At 42.2% G+C, this 19,081-nt stretch overlaps 1 protein-coding gene across 2 annotated transcripts in view; it reads right to left on the reverse strand.

Annotated features, from left to right (window-relative positions):
• Positions 1–19,081, reverse strand: part of LOC126281265 (phosphoribosylformylglycinamidine synthase) — a 194,584-nt gene that overhangs the window by 56,343 nt on the left and 119,160 nt on the right. For both annotated transcript variants that reach the window (XM_049980080.1, XM_049980081.1), the window contains exons 14-16: positions 10,616–10,852; positions 8,804–8,929; positions 4,432–4,612 (exon numbers count right to left, since the gene is read on the reverse strand). In XM_049980080.1, the coding sequence (XP_049836037.1) occupies positions 4,432–4,612; positions 8,804–8,929; positions 10,616–10,852 (544 nt within the window). The remainder of the gene's footprint in view (positions 1–4,431; positions 4,613–8,803; positions 8,930–10,615; positions 10,853–19,081) is intronic.

Below are 19,081 nucleotides of genomic sequence, written 5' to 3' on the forward strand. Positions count from 1 at the left end.
GCGCCCTGCAACCCATTTAGATATCTAATCATGTCACATACAACTACAAAACTGCACATACATCAGATCATTTCTTACATGCGCTTAACTTTTTTTCAGCAGAATATGCACAATCTCTCCCAGGTTTTCTCAGCAAGATTGATTAATAGTGTACTTCCTAGTGTTCAACTGAGTTGTTATTCCCCTTTTATGCACTTACAGCAGCTGAAGGTGATGACTACGTTACTCATTGAAATACTGTGGATAAAATGCAAACAATACTCTGCCTAAACTCCAAGGAATACACCATTAGTGTGTACACTATGACTCAAAAGTTTTTGAACATTGGTGATTTTGAGGGGAAAAAAATGCAAATTGGAACCAGAAATGTTAGAAATACTCATAAGTCAGATTTGGAATAAACTTTTATTGAAAATAAATACATGCAGTTAAATTTTACTCTCCTCAAAGCAGCCTCCTTTGGCTATAATCCCATCTTTGCATATCTGAGGCACTCTTTCCATCAGCTTCATCAGGGTTTCCTCGGTGATGTGCTGCCATTCCTCTTGTAGTCCGGTCCAGAGGTGATAAACGTTGGTAGTAGGCTTTGATTTAACTGCTCTATCCAAGCGATCCTTTTTTTCTAAATTTGCCAAATATGCTTTACACAGTTGTGAAGTGTGTTTAAGGTTGTTATCTTGCTGTAGGATGAATCCCTTCCCAAACAAATATCTTCCACATAACCTTGCTTGGTACCGTAAAATGCAATGATAATTCTTTCTTCATTGTTCCGTTTATCTGTACAATATCACCAGTCTTACTGCCTCCAAAACAACATTTAGCTGATTTTTCCATTTTGAGTGCACTTTATAATAAACTGCATTAAAGACACTGCTTTTATCACTTCACAGTTCATGCCTTATAACATTAATTAAAATACAGCATAAAAATACAAAGCTAGAAAAACCAAGGTGATGATTATTTTAACTGAACATGGTGATGAATCCCAAACCAGTTAAGGGATAGTGATTTTACAGACAACTGTGACCCCATTAACGTCCTCCTGCCTCCCCCTCCCCTGCCAAGCAAATGTGGTGCAAGCACTTCAGAAACACACCACACAAACAATTCAAATACAAGCAGATGCAATGCTTGTCTCTCTGTCTTCACGCTAACTGAAGACGGCAGCAGTGGGAAGGGGACAGACTGCACCACTGAAGTAAAGCAGTCAGGTGGAGAGAGAGGAATGACCGGTCCGCCTACATGTCATTCTGCTGACACTGCACCAATGACAAAGAGTTGGGGATCTGAGCCCGAATCACAATCTACAATGCACAATGCAAAATGTAATAATTGCCAAATCCCAGATAGATGACAAATAATCATTAACAATATTAGAGAAGGAAAGCTGCTACTCACTATATAGCAGAGATGCCGAGTCGTGATAGGCACAACAAAAAGATTCACACTATTCACACATTAACGCATTGTGATGAAGATTGGTTGCAATAATACAGAACTGGAGAAACTAAAATAATTTTGAAGTGCTAGCACTAAGGCATCACAGCTGAGTACAAACGAGTGAGACTTGCCAAGATCTAGAGAATATATGCGTTGTGACAGTACAAAAATTAGGCACGATAAATACATCATGATGACTGGCAGTTCTTCAGTCATAGTAAAACAGAACTGAGTCAAATATAATACACCCAATGCCAATCTCATATCTAGGGCACAGCCACTGGCAGCAGTCACACTCGATGAACTGCTGACCCAGCAACCCCAGCTACTTCTGAACAACCCACTCCGCAGGGCGACACCCACATCTTGGACAGTGACGGAGTTTCAAGAAGCTTCTACGTAAACCACAGGGTTCATTAGCACAGAGGAACGCAATGGAGATGCATTTTCCACACTGTCAACTCCAGACAGCTGTATTTAAGACCTGCCTAGCTGAGTAGGGTATTGGCACGGCAGAGCTAAGTTATGTCACCCGCCATGTGTCAGTCACTGCTGCAAGATCAACAATGTTCTACTGATACAGTCATAATCGGTACACCGGCTCTTGCTGTGCTGCACGATACCACAGTTACGATGTAGCTGCCACCACAGGGCCGCGAACTACTCACCATCTAACTGCCCATTGCGTTGCAGTCCAAGGCACGAATGGTTGCCTAAGTGGATCCATGCCACTGAAGTCCAGCAGCTGCGCGAACCTGCTCTCCAGCCAATGATCCAGAGTTTGACTCTGGACAGCACCACAACCCGCCACAACACTGGAAGGTCCTGTTAGTGCCCACAATGTCCACCAGTCTCCCGTGAAATCAAACGAACCCAGGCACCTCCGGTGGCAGTTGAGTGCCTCCTGACAAATGCCGGGTCAGCTCTTACCCCCCAGTAGGCAGTCAAAGGGTGGTACTTGTGGTTTTATACACATTTCAGAGATTCCTGCATTTGGAGAGGTGGCAGCACAAAACCAAATGAGCAACTGAAAAATATGCAACGTAATGGGTAAGGCCCCATGGTTTTGGGTCACTGCAGGTTTGCAGCCTCCTAATAACCAGCAAGGAGCAACATCATGTTACACCTTTTATTGAAAAACACTGTAAGCGCTCCAGTCAGCCCACTGTAACCAGCACCCAACTGCAAATAAGGCTGAAAAAGTTGTAAATAACCCAATGAAATTAGAGAAGTAAATTCTCATTACTGGAACAGTGCGTATTCTGAACAGCAAAAGGTATTGTGTGTGAATTGTACCTAAATATTTAGTGCAGTCTTCAGATGAGTGTCAAAAATGCAGTTTCTGTATTATCTTTGGTAGTTAATTTAAAGTGAGAGCTAATATTTACCCAAAAGGCAAGAGTTGTGGCTACTTACAAGTTACATAAAAGACAAAGTAGGGATTTAAATAAAATAGAAAGAAACTTCCACATGGAAAAAATATATTAAAAACAAAGACTCCAAGACTTACCAAGCAGGAAAGTGCCGGTAGACAGGCACAATAAAATAACACACAAACACACACACAAAATTTCGAGCTTTCGCAACCGGCGGTTGCTTCGTCAGGAAAGAGGGAAGGAGAAGGAAAGATGAAAGGATGAGGGTTTTAAGGGAGAGGGTAAGAAGTCATTCCAATTCCGGGAGCGGAAAGACTTACCTTAGGGGGAAAAAGGATAGGTATATACTCTTGCGCACGCGCTCGCGCGCGCGCGCACACACCCACACACACACACACACACACACACAAATCCATCCATACGTTTACAGACACAAGCAGACATATTTAAAGGCAAAGACTTTGGGCAGAGATGTCAGTCGAGGCGGAAGTGCAGAGGCAAAGATGATGTTGAATGACAGGTGAGGTATGAGTGGCGGCAACTTGAAATTAGCGGAGATTGAGGCCTGGTGGATAACGAGAAGAGAGGATATATTGAAGGGAAAGTTCCCATCCCTGGAGTTCGGATAGGTTGGTGTTGGTGGGAAGTATCCAGATAACCTGGACGGTGTAACACTGTGCCAAGATGTGCTGTTGGCACAGTGTTACACCGTCCAGGTTATCTGGATACTTCCCACCAACACCAACCTATCCGAACTCCAGAGATGGGAACTTGCCCTTCAATATATCCTCTCTTCTCGTTATCCACCAGGCCTCAATCTCTGCTAATTTCAAGTTGCCGCCACTCATACCTCACCTGTCATTCAACATCATCTTTGCCTCTTCACTTCCGCCTCGACTGACATCTCTGCCCAAACTCTTTGCCTTTAAATATGTCTGCTTGTGTCTGTATATGTATGGATGGATTTGTGTGTGTGTGTGTGTGTGTGTGTGTGTGTGTGTGTGTGTGTGTGTGTGTGTGGGCGCGCGCGCGCGCGAGTATATACCTATCCTTTTTCCCCCTAAGGTAAGTCCTTCCGCTCCCGGGATTGGAATGGCTTCTTACCCTCTCCTTTAAAACCCACATCCTTTCATCTTTCCTTCTCCTTCCCTCTTTCCTGACGAAGCAACCGCTGGTTGCGAAAGCTCGAAATTTTGTGTGTGTGTTTGTGTGTTATTTTATTGTGCCTGTCTACCAGCACTTTCGCACTTTGTTAGTCTTGGAATCTTTGTTTTTAATATAAAGTAGGGATTTACATATATTTAGTGGATTTATTCAGAAGTCTGACACTCTTGGTGCATAAGACTCTTCTCTGAGGCCACCAGATGACAAAGACACAATGATGCACACCTGGGAGTAGGGGGTGGGGCAAGTAGGAAATTTGAGGATCCATGACCAGAGAGTATTTAAGAACCACTGGTGAGAAAATAAGAAGCACATATTACTTCTACACAAGTCTCTAACCAAACATTTGCGATTTTACAGATACACTGAAGTACTGACATCCACAGATAATGAATTAATTAAAATATTTTAGAAGTTAATATTCACAAAAGAAAAGGCTGAACTCACGCACCTGGCGCTTTGACAGTGGAGCCGGAGACCCTGGCGGCCATGCTAAGGGAGTCTTTGCCGCCATCGACGGCAACGCCGAGCTCCGCCATCACACGGCACATGGCAACACACGCATCGTGCAGTGCTGCACCCTCTCCGGGCAGCTTCGCGGCCCACATCCAGTTCCCACTGCACTTCACGTCCTGCCAGACACACACACTGAGGGAGAAATGACATTAAACTGCCCTGTTTAGGGTTTCTTTTCAAAGTGTTGGAGCCTTCAATGACCTTATGGCATAAATCATTTAATGTGGACACAAAGAACTGGACGATGTACATTAAACAAACCTTAGTCCTTTTCCTATTTCTATACAAAAGGTTCATCTCTGTACAACTGTACTGAGAAAAATGTTAGTGTTAGCAAAAATTAAATGTATCAGTCATTCTACAATATACTTTTAGACTATGATGCAAGTCAATGGAAAACTGTATGCTCAAGCTGTGTGATGGAAAATGCTAACCTCCTTTCGTCCTGTTCAGTTAAGCATCTCCTTTATTTTGGGAGGATACTAACTCAGTACAGGCAAATTGGAACACACATAGAATGTAATACAAAAGTAGGGGTATCATAATAGTGCTAAGATCAGCCGGAATACTATATATGATGGGTGTGGGCTAGTCCTGAGATCACCCGGAATACTGTGTGTGTGTGTGTGTGTGTGTGTGTGTGTGTGTGTGTGTGTGTGTGTGTGTGTGTGTGTGTGTGGAGGGGGTGCCCACTCACATTCTTGCATGTGTACATGCTAGTTAGCTCTTCAGGAACACATTTCCCAAAACATTACCATTGTTTCCTCTTGTTGTGTGCTGAAAACAACTCACTACCTCAACTATTAGTGCATTACTAATTCCAGTGCTCATACGTAACTAAAGTTGTTGAGGATTTATATAAGTTTCTTGGACTTTCCTCCTACATATTTTACATTCTTTGGCTAGCATTTGCATGTTATTAAAATTTGTATTTGACAAGGGTCTACCTGGTGTTCCCTTACAGCAGGCTTCACAGTTTGTTTTAAACATCTGTGGCACTTGTGCTCTTTTATGCATTCCTTTACTGAACAAGCACACTGCACCCACCTCGTGAACACATTCCTCGAACAGGCAGTAATCGACCAAATGGAATGGCCTCCAATGTCAAATGATGAGAACTTCACTGCTCTGCCTGGTGCCAGTTCAACTCACAATATATTGTAGCAGGAACTTCCTATACAGGCTGGATGACCTTAGGTGGGCAACTGCAGTAGAGTATTCCAGGCACGTTACAATGCATGGGGTGGAGCAACACAGTAACTGATGATATCCGTAAGCAAATTTTGATCTCAAAGATGTATACTTTCAAATAGATGACCTTTATTTTGTCATCATATGCTTTCATTTCACATTAAAGTTATATTATTTAGTTTCATAAGGCCTGTTCTTTCATTTCTTGCTCATCATGGACCGAAGCTCATAGATATTCAAGTGATACAAATTCATTTTTGGGCAACTTAAATGGGGTGTTTCTTGGGGTGTGATACAAGTATTTTGGAATCCTTTGTGGTAAAATGTATTGCAAATGGATCGCACGTCGTTCATCCTAAACAACCGTCATATAAACCTACACACGACTGGTCACTTCAGGTGAGAATTACAGCCCTTATCTGTTTAGGTGGACACTAACTCCCAACCCTGAGGCACTGCCTGTGAACTTGCAGGCTAGACTGCCACTGAGTCGGCACTTGAAATTGGAGCTTCACAGTTACATCTAGCAATAACGGCACAAATAAGGAGCTGTATGGAGAAACTGCCAGTGAAGCAAGTCCATTTCACCTTCTCTGGCAGTTCTTAGAAGCAACCCAATATGAATTCAGAAACGAGCCAATAGACATTATTCTAGAAGAAAAATATTCTGCAGTTGGTTGCACGTTGTTCCTACAACAGCTGTCAGAGCAGTCTCTTCGACACGTTGAGTAAGCCCCCGGGGCGTACACACTGAGTGCTCGAAGGTCTCTTCCCATTCCTTGTTGCCATTTTGCTAAGGGATGCCATAAACTGCCGTAGTTTTGAACTACTGACAGGTAACAGAGTCTTCCCCTTTTGCAACTGAAGGATTTCCTCCAGTAGAGGTGTCAGTTTCAGGCAGCACTCGAGCAGATGGGCAGGTGCCAACACTGCCACTTGTAGCCATTTGACCCGGCAGGTTGTAACCAAGCCTTCTCTACAGGGGGACCAGCATCAACGTAGAAGAGGTACTTTCAATATCGCAGACACATTCTCAAGAGTCTGCCCAAAAAACCTCTTGTGACAGCTTCCATTTGTTAGACATCAAATTAATTTCTGATTGTTTTCAAATTACAGCCAATGTGAAACCCAAAGGAGCATTATACAGGATAATTCCGTGATGGTGTTACAAATTTTCAGGTAAAATGAAAAAGGGTAAATGTATCAATTTGAAGTATGGGTCTCTGGTCTGGAAATGACAAAGTCAAAGGTTAAAAGAAAAAATTGAGCTGATGTCTCTGACAGTGGTATATGTGTACCGGTATTATTGTTGCTATGATTGTAGGATAGGCAAATCTCAAGAAGGTGGTCTCGAGCAAAACAAGAAAAAAAACGTCCAGTAAGTATGGGCTCTAAAGTGCATACCTTAAGAACTATGGGCAGTTGTTCAGTGGAAGAGATGTGTTACACAAGTGTTCCTAGTCTTTATGGTATGCACTTCAGAGCCCATGTGTACTAGACTTTTCTTCTTACTTTGGTCCATACTACCAGCTCTAAGTTCCTTCCAATTATAATAGCAACAACAGTACTGGCACATGTATTCCAGTCAGAGGTATCAGAACAATTTTCACTTATAACTTTTGGCTCTGTCATTTCCTGACTGGGGTCCTTTTCCTCAAATTGATAATTTGTTCTTCTCCGTCATCCCTGGAAGATTGTATCATCATCACCGAATCACCATGAATAGTACAGTACAAAATGTTATATGACTTATTTACTGTATGCTTCATACACAGCTATATCCAACTATGGGAGTCCAGGCTGGAGTATCAACAAATATGAAAGGCTTCAATTATCTATTATCATGCCCTGAAAAGACGGACGTTCTATCCAAGGCACTTCTCAAACCTCCTGAAGTGGTGTTCTGTCGCCCACCAAACCTCCACAACATTCTCATCCACCCCTAAGCTGGTCCCAATCACAACCCCTTGCCAAAGGGATTATCTCCTTGTGTGGGGCCCTGGTGCAAGACCTGCCCAATCCACCCACCCAGCACTTCCGTGTCATATACCAGCTGTGCTGTAGTCATTTCACAGCTTTTTTATATTGGTATGACTATCAACCAAGCTGTCCACCAGGATGCACAGCCACCACCAAATGGCAGCCAAGAGCCAACTGGACCACCATGCAACAAAGCATAACACTGAACATCACATGCTTGATTTCAATAGCTGCTTCACAACCCACACCATCTGCATTCTCCCCTCCACCACCAGCTTTTCTGGAATGCACAGGTAGGAGTTATCCTTACAACACATTCCCCATTCTTGAAATTATCCCAGCGGCAATCCACTGTCCCCCCCCCCCCCCCCCCCCCCCCGATTCACATCCCCTAACCCTCATTACGTGCCACTCTCTGTCAATACACCCTCAAGTATTTTCCCCTCTCTGCTCCTCCTCTTTTTCGATCCCTCCTCCCTCCTATCCCACAGCCTCCCCACACTTCACCTAACAGCCTTGTCTTGCTGTCTTCTAGTCCCAGCATGCTCCACCAAACAGTGTTCCCCCCAATCCTCACCACTGGCACGCTGCTATCCGTCCTCATTCCCTGCCCCACTCCAGATGGCTATTTTCATTTAACCCAACAATTGCAGTCTGGCTAAAGTGGCCAGAGATAGCAATCATGTGTGCGAGGTGTGCTGGCTTATGAGAATGTGAGTGTATTTTCTTTTCTTCTCTGACAAAGGTTTTGGCAGAAAGCACAGTGTGTAATAGTCTTTTTGTTGTGCTTGTCTGCAACTCGACACATTATCTTTATAGTGAGTAACAATATAGCCTTTTCATCATTGTTCATACACAGCTAAACTATACATCTGTTGCACTATAGGCTAGACATGTGTCTTTCCTCAAATACATTGATGCAGTTTTCCTACAGAAAAAATATTTTCATAGAATGAAGGCAGATTTTCCAGGCCAACTTTCTATGGTGGTGAGCGAATGTAAAAAATTTATTTGCTCGTGTGCAGTTAAATGTCATGGTGTGGTTGGTGTCAAAGACTTCCCACCACCCCTACAAATATGGCATCACCTACGAAACAGATAAATAGTAACACTAGTCAAGCACAGTGATGTTTTACCTGTATGTCAGATATTCTTGCAAAAACAAGATTTGTTAAACATTCTGCAACTGTCATCCTTGCTCCAGCTGCTGCATTGACAAGTCCTTTAATCGGTTGTTCACCGATTGCTGTAGCCACACCTTCCTGAAAAGATAGAGGGAGAGCCAAGAGTGCTAACATTAAATTATCTATGACCAATTTTCATAAAATAAAAGCCTTTATTCTCAAATTTATGAGTAACATGAAGGATTCAATGACAGAAAATAAATAAAGACAACTAAAGCAGAAGCAAATAGAAATAAAAAGATGGATAAAACTGTGCTAACGTCTATATAAATCACACATACAGTATATAATAAAACTTAATAGACAAAAAATTTGCTCACCAAGCAGGGACAGGAGAACACAAACATATAACTAGGTTAAGGAAATCTGCAAGCTTTTGGAGCCAGTGGCTCTTTCTTTTGGCAGAGTGGTTGAAGGGGAAGGAAAAGAGATGAAGAAAAATGACTGACGAGGTTTGGGAAATAGAGTGCTTGGAAAAGTCACCCAAAATCTGGGTCAGGAGATACTTATCCAACAGGATGGGAAGGAGAGACTGAAGACCAACAAACCCACATAACTGAATATTATAAGAATGCAGACAATGGAAACTCCAGGTAGGAATATCAACAATGTAGGAAAAGACAGATTGCTACCTACCATAATGAAGAGATGTTAAGTTCATCCGAGCTGCCGGTCAGGTGTGCCTGAGGCATGCTTGCTTGAGTTTATGAATGGCATGTGTTTCTCTTTTGCTCATGAAAGCTGTGGTAGAAAGCTTTCTGTAAATGTATTTTTATTGCGCCTGTTTGCAACTTAACGTGTCTTCTTTATGGTAAGCAGCAATTTATCTTTTCCTACTTCATTATTACAAAAACGCATATCATAATTATTGAACTGCACACTACTGTAAGAATTGTTGTAAGCTTAGATGGCCAACAACTGAAGTAAACAAAAACAAAACATTATTTATGAAAACACTAAACAAAAAATTACTTTCTACCACTATGAAACTACTGTTGACGCCTTACGCCAGTGGTTCCCAAGCTGTTTGCCAAGGCTATGCTGCAAGGCACTGGAAAAGTACTCCAATGTTGTGACACATTCTGCGGCAATAATGAATAGCAAGATTATCACAGTTCCAAACGTGCAAAAATTAACGTAAGCTAGAAATTTAGGTAGCTGCACCCAGTTTGATTCTGGGATTTGAGAAGTTTTGGAGAGCACGTAAACTCTTCCAGCCCATTAATTATTAAATTCAATAGATTATTTATGAATTTAAAACACACATTTAATTTTTTATTGGTCTGGCCTACTGAGGACCACAAGAAGTAAGTTATGCCCCATTTCCTTCCTCCTTCCTTTCTTTCCAGATCCCTTCCCTGTACTGTTCTCTGCTCTCTTTTGTCCACATTGTGCCTGTCTTTTTCTTTGTTTTCTCCTGGAAGCCACTGACACTTGTTACTTTGTGCTTTCTCCTATTTCTTTCACTGTTATTTCCATTTTCCTCACATCTGCTTTACCTTCTCTGATCCACGTCATTGATGTTTCTGGGTTTTCAGCCCTCCTTCGCAACTGTCATATATGCTACATAGACCTGCTTTTGAAGCTGTCACTTGTAGGAGATTTATCTGCATTAAACTAACTGAACGGCATCAACTGTTCACTTCAACTCTGAGGGTCACGGTAATACATCGACGTACTGACGCAACAGGGAACAAAAGTAGTTTGGGAACCACAGCCGTAACCAATTACTTCTCATTGGATACATTGGCAGAGCTTCCTTACCACACCGAAGATAGAAAGGGCGGTGACAGCAACATCAGCGGCTGGCGTGTGCAGCGGGCCGACGCACTGCTGGCGTGCGATCAGCCCTGTGACGCAACGGTCCACCTTGTTGGTGAGGTAACGCTTGCTGGCCACTGCAGGCAGCCTCAGCACACGCTCGAGTGCCATCAGCACCGACAGGCTGGCAGGCAGCGACAGACTCTTTGGGATGCCTGGCTGCCGCTGTAGGTGGAACACCTGGCGAACGAGATAGGGTATATAGACTGCATGCTAAAATACGATTTATGGTAAATCTGAAATGGAACACAAGATGAGTTATTTTGATTTTACTATTTCAAAAGATGACAAACTTTCATTTGTGATTTATAGAAAACTGACATCCAAAGGCATATCATAAATGCACATTCTAATCACCCAACCCAACATAAGCACTGCTTTTTGTATACAAAGTGCTGATGATTGGAATTATTGCAGCTGACTGCAGCCATGTCGAAGAGATCGCAGGGTCTGGTGACCTCTTTGACACCTGATCAGGGGACTGAAGAGTAACAGACAGGCAATGAACAGAGGTGGACATTCCGTCTGGCTGACAGAATTGGGTTTAAAGGTCGCTATACGGAATTGGTGCCAAGGGCAGTCTGTTAGCTCTCGGAGAACGACACATGATTTCTACACAGTCAGACATTACCATTTTCAGCTGAACTGTGATAACAGGCTTCTGGTTAATATATTGTCATGTAGAAGGTGTAATTGGATGAATGATGAACACTAACTTCACTTAACGAAGATTTATTCAGCACTTGCACATACAAGAGCGCTGAGTGAACTGCCTCCGACCAGAACACATACAGCTACAGAACATTTCAGTACAATGATTCTTGACATTTGTGGATACTTCTAGAATGTTTTCGAACTGAATATAGAAATTAGAATTGTACAGTCCAGGTGAGTTTTGAACTCACGATCCTCCATGCAACAGTTTAGTATCATAACCAATACACCACGGAGCTACTCAGCTTCTTCTGCGACAATATGTTGGCACTGTGGTGAAATTAGAGTGCTGCCTGGGTGGGAGTAGTTATCGCCAGAGACATATTACAATGTACGTCAGAGTGTGCCTGTGTACCTGTGCCCACTAGGAAGCTACAGCCACACTTGCTGCTGCTCCAGCACAGCACTGCTTGTCAAATGTCCTCAGGCCATCCACTGGCATGCAGTCACCAAGCCTGGTTCTTAAAGTGGTGAGCCAAAAAGTTTTTGTCACACAAACACATTTTGGAAGTAAGTGGGACAAATATGTGCAAGGGGATGGACTGGGGATGGTATTGTGTATCAAAACCAACCAACAGCCAGTAAGCAAAATGAACAAAAGTGCAACTATACACTAAAACAATCGAAAATCCATATGACTCTGTAGACTTTGCTGGCATATTGACAGACCAAAGTCTTGTCCGATCTTCAGCTGGATCAAACTGTCATCCACACTCAATATTTCCATGGTCCACATGGCCACCATCATCAGCTGAGAAAAGCTAAGCTGCTCTCATCAATAACTGTTTCAAACTGTGAACGACAGAACCATTAACCCAGCAAAAATACAAAAGCGCAAGCGCTGAGATAATACACAAGTGCTCAATCGTTGCCGCTGCCCCTGGTTCAAGAAGAGTTGCTGCACCTGCAATAATGAATACTTACGTAAAATGATAAATTGTTAAAAATTAAAACCCATAGCCGGCCAATGCAGATGCAAATAGTTTCTTCATAGCATATGAAACAGGATTCCAAGTTTTAATTAGTGGGTATCCATCATCATGGTTAACAATACTATCTGCTATCTAATTTCGACACATTCTTTTAAAACACAATCCCAATAGTGAGAGGCATTTGTAACAACTTGTCTGATCAGCACATCTGTCATTGATGGTAGGCATAGTATGGCCAGTATAATTTTACTGCACTCACATGGTATTTCGTAAACACCAGGCTTCTTCACACCTAAATCATTCTTAACAGGGCCAAGGAGTGCTCTAATCTTAGCTGGCAGATGCAATACTCTGATTTCACATTTCTTCAAAACCCTTCCTGTCTTAGCAGACACATTCTCAGCATACAGAAGGAAAGCCACAGAACTAAAAATGTCTTCAGCTGGTTTAGGTAGTGGCCCACAATCAAATACATGTCAAATCTCTCTGCCCATATAGCCGTTAAGATTAAGCACATCTTCACAATGTTGCAGCTCTTGTGGTACATTCTCAGCATCCGTGATAGCATATGCTCTTTTGACCAAGATCTGTAGGACTCTAGTAAGTTGAAATGGCAGATGACAGCTGGTAGCATGTAAATACCTATCAGTATGTGTCGGTTTCCTATTAACTCTGTATCCAAAAGTTCTGTCATCTTTTTTATAAACCAGTACATGCAAAGAGGGTAACTTCCCTTTCTTTTCAATCTCCAGCGTGAACCTGATGTTAGGATGAATACAATTAAAACGATTCAATAATCGGCACAAAGAATCTATTCCATGGGACCAAACAAGACACATACCGTCAACAAATCTCAAAAAACAAGTAGGCTTCAAAAAAGATGTTTCAGGGCCATATCCTCAAAGTCCTCCATAAAAAGATTAGCAACTATGAGGGACAAAGGACTCCCCATTACCACACCATCAGTCTGTTCAAAATATTTGTCATTGAATAAAAAATAGGTGTACATCAATATGTGACAGCAGAGCTTCATCATTTCCAAATCTAGTGTTTCATTACTTAAAATCAATGACTCTTCAAGCGCTACATAAAATCCACGGAATTGGAAACATGATGTCCACATTTACACACATGAGGGCTGATGACAGACGCTAAACATTTTGCCAAGTTTTAATCTCCAAGGCCAATTATGTGAATAAGATGTACGACTTTTTTAAGGACCTGTCGTATTATATATTATGGAAGGATCCCACAGATCACATAAAATGGACAATGACTTCACTTCTGAAGAAGAGCACATTATCTGAGGCCACTATTAAAAAACTTAATCCTGGTGTGGCCATTCCACCTACAGCAGATTATACGGATTGCCGAAGGTACATAAAGGTGGGGTCCTGTCGCGTCCAATTGTTAGTTATTTGGGTGTGCCGATTTACAACTTGGGAAAACATTTAGCATCCACCCTCAGCCTTCACGTGGGTAAATGTGAACACCACATTTCCAATTCCATGGATTTTATTCTGCATTTAGAGTTGCTTTGTCTTGGTTTCTCTGATTTACTTGCCAGTTTCAATGTGGTGTCTCATTTTACTCGGCCTCCTCTTGAAGAATCATTGATTTTAATGAAAAACTATATACAGAAATGTAGAGATCCTGCTGTCATGTACTGACATACGTATATTTTTTATTCAACAACAAATATTTTGAACAGACTGATGGTGTGGCTATGGTGAGTCCTTTATCCCCCATAGTAGCTAATCTTTTTATGGAGGACTTTGAGAATATGGCCCTAAAGCCTATTTATTTTCTGAGGTATGTTGATGATATGTTTCTTTGTTTGGTCACATGGCATAGATTCATTGTAACAGCTATTGAACCATTTTAATTGTATAGATCCTAACATCAGACTCACGATGGAGATTGAAAAGGAGGGAAAGTTACCCTTTTTGGATGTACTGGTTTATAAAAAAATGATGATGAAACTCTTGGAAACAGAGTTAATAGGAAAACCGATACACACTGATAAGTATTTACATGCTACCAGCTGTCATCCACGATTTCAGCATATAGGATTCCTACCAACTCTGGTCAAAAGAGTATATATGCTATATCGCATGCTGAGAATGTACCACAATCACAACCGTTAGTGATTATTACAACCTGACAAATCTGTAGCGGCTGAGCACCATCTTACAGAGGGATGTAGGATGCTACACAACGACAGACAAATGGCTACAAATGCCTTGCATTTCTGGGATTGTGTTTTAAAAGAATTTATCGAAATCAACACTAACAGATAATATCATTAACCATGATAATTGATACCCATTAAGTAAAACTTAGAATCCTATTTTACCAGATATGAAGAAACAATGGAATCTGAATTGGCCAGCTACAAGTATTAACTTTTAACAATATATCGTTTTTTGAAAGTATTCGCTATTGGAGGCACTGAACTCTGCTTGCGCCATGGGCAGCAGCAACAATAGAGTGCTTGCACATTATCTCAGCGTATGCGCTTTTGTATTTTTTATGCATATAAAGGTTCTGTCACTCATGGTCTGAGTCAGTTATCGGCAAGAGTAACTTAGTTTTTCTCTCCTCATGATGGCGACAAGCTATCTGTGGAAATAATGTGTACAGACGACAGTTTGATCTGGCTGAAGACCTGACAAGAATTTGAATGGAAAATCCAGAATGGACTATGACAATATTATGAAAAGAATAGTTGCTACTCAGCATATAGCGGAGATGATGTGTTGCAGATACGTACAACAAAAGGACTGTCAGAAAGTAAGCTTTTGGCCAACAAGGCCTTCATTGCAAATAGATAAAACACACACACACACACACGCACACACATACACTATCAAAGTCTCTGGCTGCTGAGGCCAGACTGTGAGCAGCAGCGCATGACGGGAGAAGCAACCAGGTGGTGAGGGTAAAGAGGAGGCCGGGGTGGGGAGGGGGAGGTATAGTAGGGTAGGGGTGGGGGACAGTAAAGTGCTGCTTGTGGGAGCAAACAGGAATGAGGCAGAGAGAGGGTAGAGCAGCTAGGTGCAGTCTGGAGGTTAGACAGAGGTGAAGGTGGGGAGGAGGGGGGTAAGTGGAAAAGGAGGGAAGTAAAAAGACTGTGGGTGCGTTGGTGGAATAGAGGGTTGTTTAGTGCTGGAAAGGGAACAGAGAGAGGGCAAGATGGGTAAGAACAATGACTAACGAAGGTTCAGGACAGGAGCATTATGAGAACATAGGATATATTGCAGTGAGATTTCCCACCTGTGCAGTTCAGAAAAGGTGGTGCTGATGGGAAGGGTCCAGATGGCACAGGCTGTGAGGCAGTCATTGATATGAATAATGCTGTGTTGGGTGGTGTGTTCAGCAACTGGATGGTCGAGCTGTTTCTTGGCCACAGTATGTCAGTGGCCATTCATGTAGACAGATTGTTGGTCATCACACCCCATGTATAATGCAGCGCAGTGATTGCAGCTTAACTTGTATATTATTTGACACGTTTCACAGGTAGATGTGCCTGTGAAGGGATAGCTGATGCTTGTGATCAAACTGGAGTATGTGGTGGTGGGAGGATGTACGGAGCAGGTCTTGCATCTAGGTCCATTACAGCCTTGAGGCAAGGGCTTGGGAGCAGGGCCTCTGAAGGGATGGAAGAGGATATTGTGTATGTTCATTGGGCGGCAGAATACCACAGTGAACAGGGTGGGAAGGATAGTGTGTAAACATTCCTTGTTTAAGGACACGACAAGAGGTAGTTGAAAACCTGGCGGAGAACGTGATTCAGTTGCTCCAGTTCTGGGTGGTACTGAGCCATGAGGGGAATGCTTCTACGTGGCTGGACAGTGGGACTTTGGAAGGTGCTGAGTGACTGGAGAGGTAAGGCACAGAAGATCTGTTGTTTTAAAATGCTGGGAGGGTAATTACGATCTGTGAAGGCCTCAGTGAGACCCTTGGTATATTTCGAGAAGGACCGCTTGTCACTACATATGTGACAGCCACGGATGGCTAGGCTGTATGTAAGTGACTTCTTGATGTGGAATGGGTAGCAGCTGTCAAGTGGAGGAATTGGTGATGGTTAGTAGGTTTGATATGGCCGGAGGTACTGATGTAGCCATCTTTGAGGTGGAAGTCAACATCGAGGAAGGTGGCTTGTTGGGTTGAGTAGGACTAGGTGCAGGTGGGGGAGAAGCTGTTGAGATTCTGGAGGAATGTGGACTGGGTGTCATCACCCTCAATCAGATTATGAAGATGTCATCAATGAATCTTAACAAGGTGAGGGGTTTGGGATACTGTTCGTTTAGGAAGGATTCCTCTAGATGCCCCATGAATCAGTTGGCATAGGATGGTGCCACTTGGGTGCCCTTATCCATACCCTGGATTTATTTGTAGGTAATGCATTTAATGGAGTAGTGATTGTGAGTGAGGATATACTTGATCACTGCAACTAGGAAAGAGGTTGTTGGTTTGGAATCCACTGTGCTTTGGGAAAGGTAGAGTTCAATAGTGATAAGGCCATGAGCATCAGGGATGATAGAGTAAAGTGAGGTGACATCAATAGTGATGAGCAAGGTACCATGTGGTAAAGGAACAGGAACTGTGCAGAGTCAGTGGAGGAAATGGTTGGTATCTTTTACATAGGAGGGTAGGTTGCGGGTAATAGGCCGAAGGAGTTGGTCTATGAAAGCACAGTCAACAGCCACAATGGAACATCCATAACCAGCCACAATGTGACATCCTGGGTTTCTGGGTTTAGGAAGCATGAAGAAGGTAGGAGTGCAGAAGAGAGGGATGGATGCTGGGGAGAGGTTCTGGGATGGGACTAAGGATTTGAGGAGAGACTGGAGAACCTGCTGGATTTCTGGAATGAGGTACTATGGCAGGGTTTGTACGTAGATTAATCTGACAGCTGGCAGAGTACTTCTGCCAAGTAATCCTTGTGGTTCAAAACAACAGTGGTGGAGCCTGTCTGCAAATAGGATTATAAGGTCAGGATCAGTGTTTAGGTGGTGAATGGTGGTTCTTTCTGTGGATGTAAGGTTATTTTGCACGTTGAGTGCTCTGGGGAACGATGGTGAGGCAAGGTTTGAGGTTAAAGTGATTTTTTTTTTTTTTTTTTTTTTTTTTTTTTGTGGAGGTGGGGGGGGGGGGGGGGGGCGGCTGTGGTGGTAGATCATGTTTGGATGGAGAAATGAAATGAGTCATTGAGTCATGTAGGGTTCCACATTGGTCTCTGGTTGAGTCTGAATGGTAGGGTTGGTGGCAAGAAAGTGTTTCCACCGTAGGGGCCGGGAGAAGGGGAGAAGGTCTTTAACAAGTCCTGCATGACTGAATTTGGGAGTGGGAAAATGGTGAAGCCTTTGGAAGGCACTGATACTTCTGCAGGGCTAAGGCTTTCGGATGAAAGGTTCATGACAGTGTTTTGAATCTGTTTAGTTTCTGGATTCCGTGTGGTGATGGATGGGAGTTTTTGCGGATGGGGTAAATGTAGTAGGTTTGTGAGGCAGGATTTATCAGCTGTGAGGGGATGTGGTGGAGGTTGTTGTAGAGGCAGTGGATAGTGGCAGTGCAAACTGGGAATAGGAAGTGAACAGGGTGGACAGTTTTTTGAGGTGGCATTGTGCATGTTGCTGTAGTTACTGGAGAGCAAGAGTTTCAATGTGTGATACAGGATCCACAAATTTGGAATTGCATAGCAGGAGAATTTTATGGATAGAGAGGACATATTGTTCCTGATTGATATGGTTTTGCAGAACTATATGGGTGAGGGCTACGGATTGGTGGAATCTGAACAGATTGTAACATCCACGAGATAAATTTTTGGCTGCAGTGTGACGAGAGGAAATTGTGCCTCTGGCAGTTATAAACATCATCTATTCGACATATGAAAAAATAGTGAATTAATTATTTATATAATATTCTATGATGTAATTGGACATATCGACGTGTATCATGCAAAGACAATGATAATTGTAAATTCCTTTTATGATCTGCATTTGTCTTCCTTTGTTTTTACTTTTTGTTGGTTGGCTTTTGTAAGTTGCAGATGCATATCAAACTGAGGTCTGTTAAGAAACTGTAATTATTTGTTAATTATTACTTGAAAATAGAGTTCATTATTATTATAAATATGAGTGAATAATTATTTGTAACTTTAATTCCTCTCTCAGTAATCGTTATCTGTGTTAATTATTTCTTTCCGCTGCAACGAGTGCAGCCATTGATGATAGCGATTGGTATTGCATTTTTGTCTGTGTTTTCCTTAGAAACAAATCAAATGTTTGCTTGATGAAGTCTAAATAGTGCACAATACGAAAGTAGATTTAATAGCGTTTAATAAGGATTTTAAATATTTACTTATTTGCTCTAACAATAGAAAGTCTCTATCAATTGTCTGCCGCCATCTTAACAATTATCTCAGCGGCAAATTCAAATTACGCAACTCTGCAGACATAAATGCCGATCGTTTTAACAATAATTTTGCTGAAGCTAACTGCTTCCATCTTAATCAATAGTTGTAAGGAATCTGTTGTATGAACTGTGATTTAGTAACACTTCCACAACTTACAGACAACACTTTAACACGACGTTAACTTGGAGTTCTTTAGCAACTTGATCAAATCTTTAGCCGGGAGAAAAGTTATTTAGTAATTACTCAATGTAATAAAATAAGAGTATCATTTCCATTTACAAATTAGTTAAATACCAAACCACTGAATAATACAGCGAACGCCACAAGATGGAGGTCATTGTG

This window comes from Schistocerca gregaria, chromosome 7, assembly GCF_023897955.1.
Source record: "Schistocerca gregaria isolate iqSchGreg1 chromosome 7, iqSchGreg1.2, whole genome shotgun sequence".
Taxonomy (NCBI): Eukaryota; Metazoa; Arthropoda; class Insecta; order Orthoptera; family Acrididae; genus Schistocerca; species Schistocerca gregaria.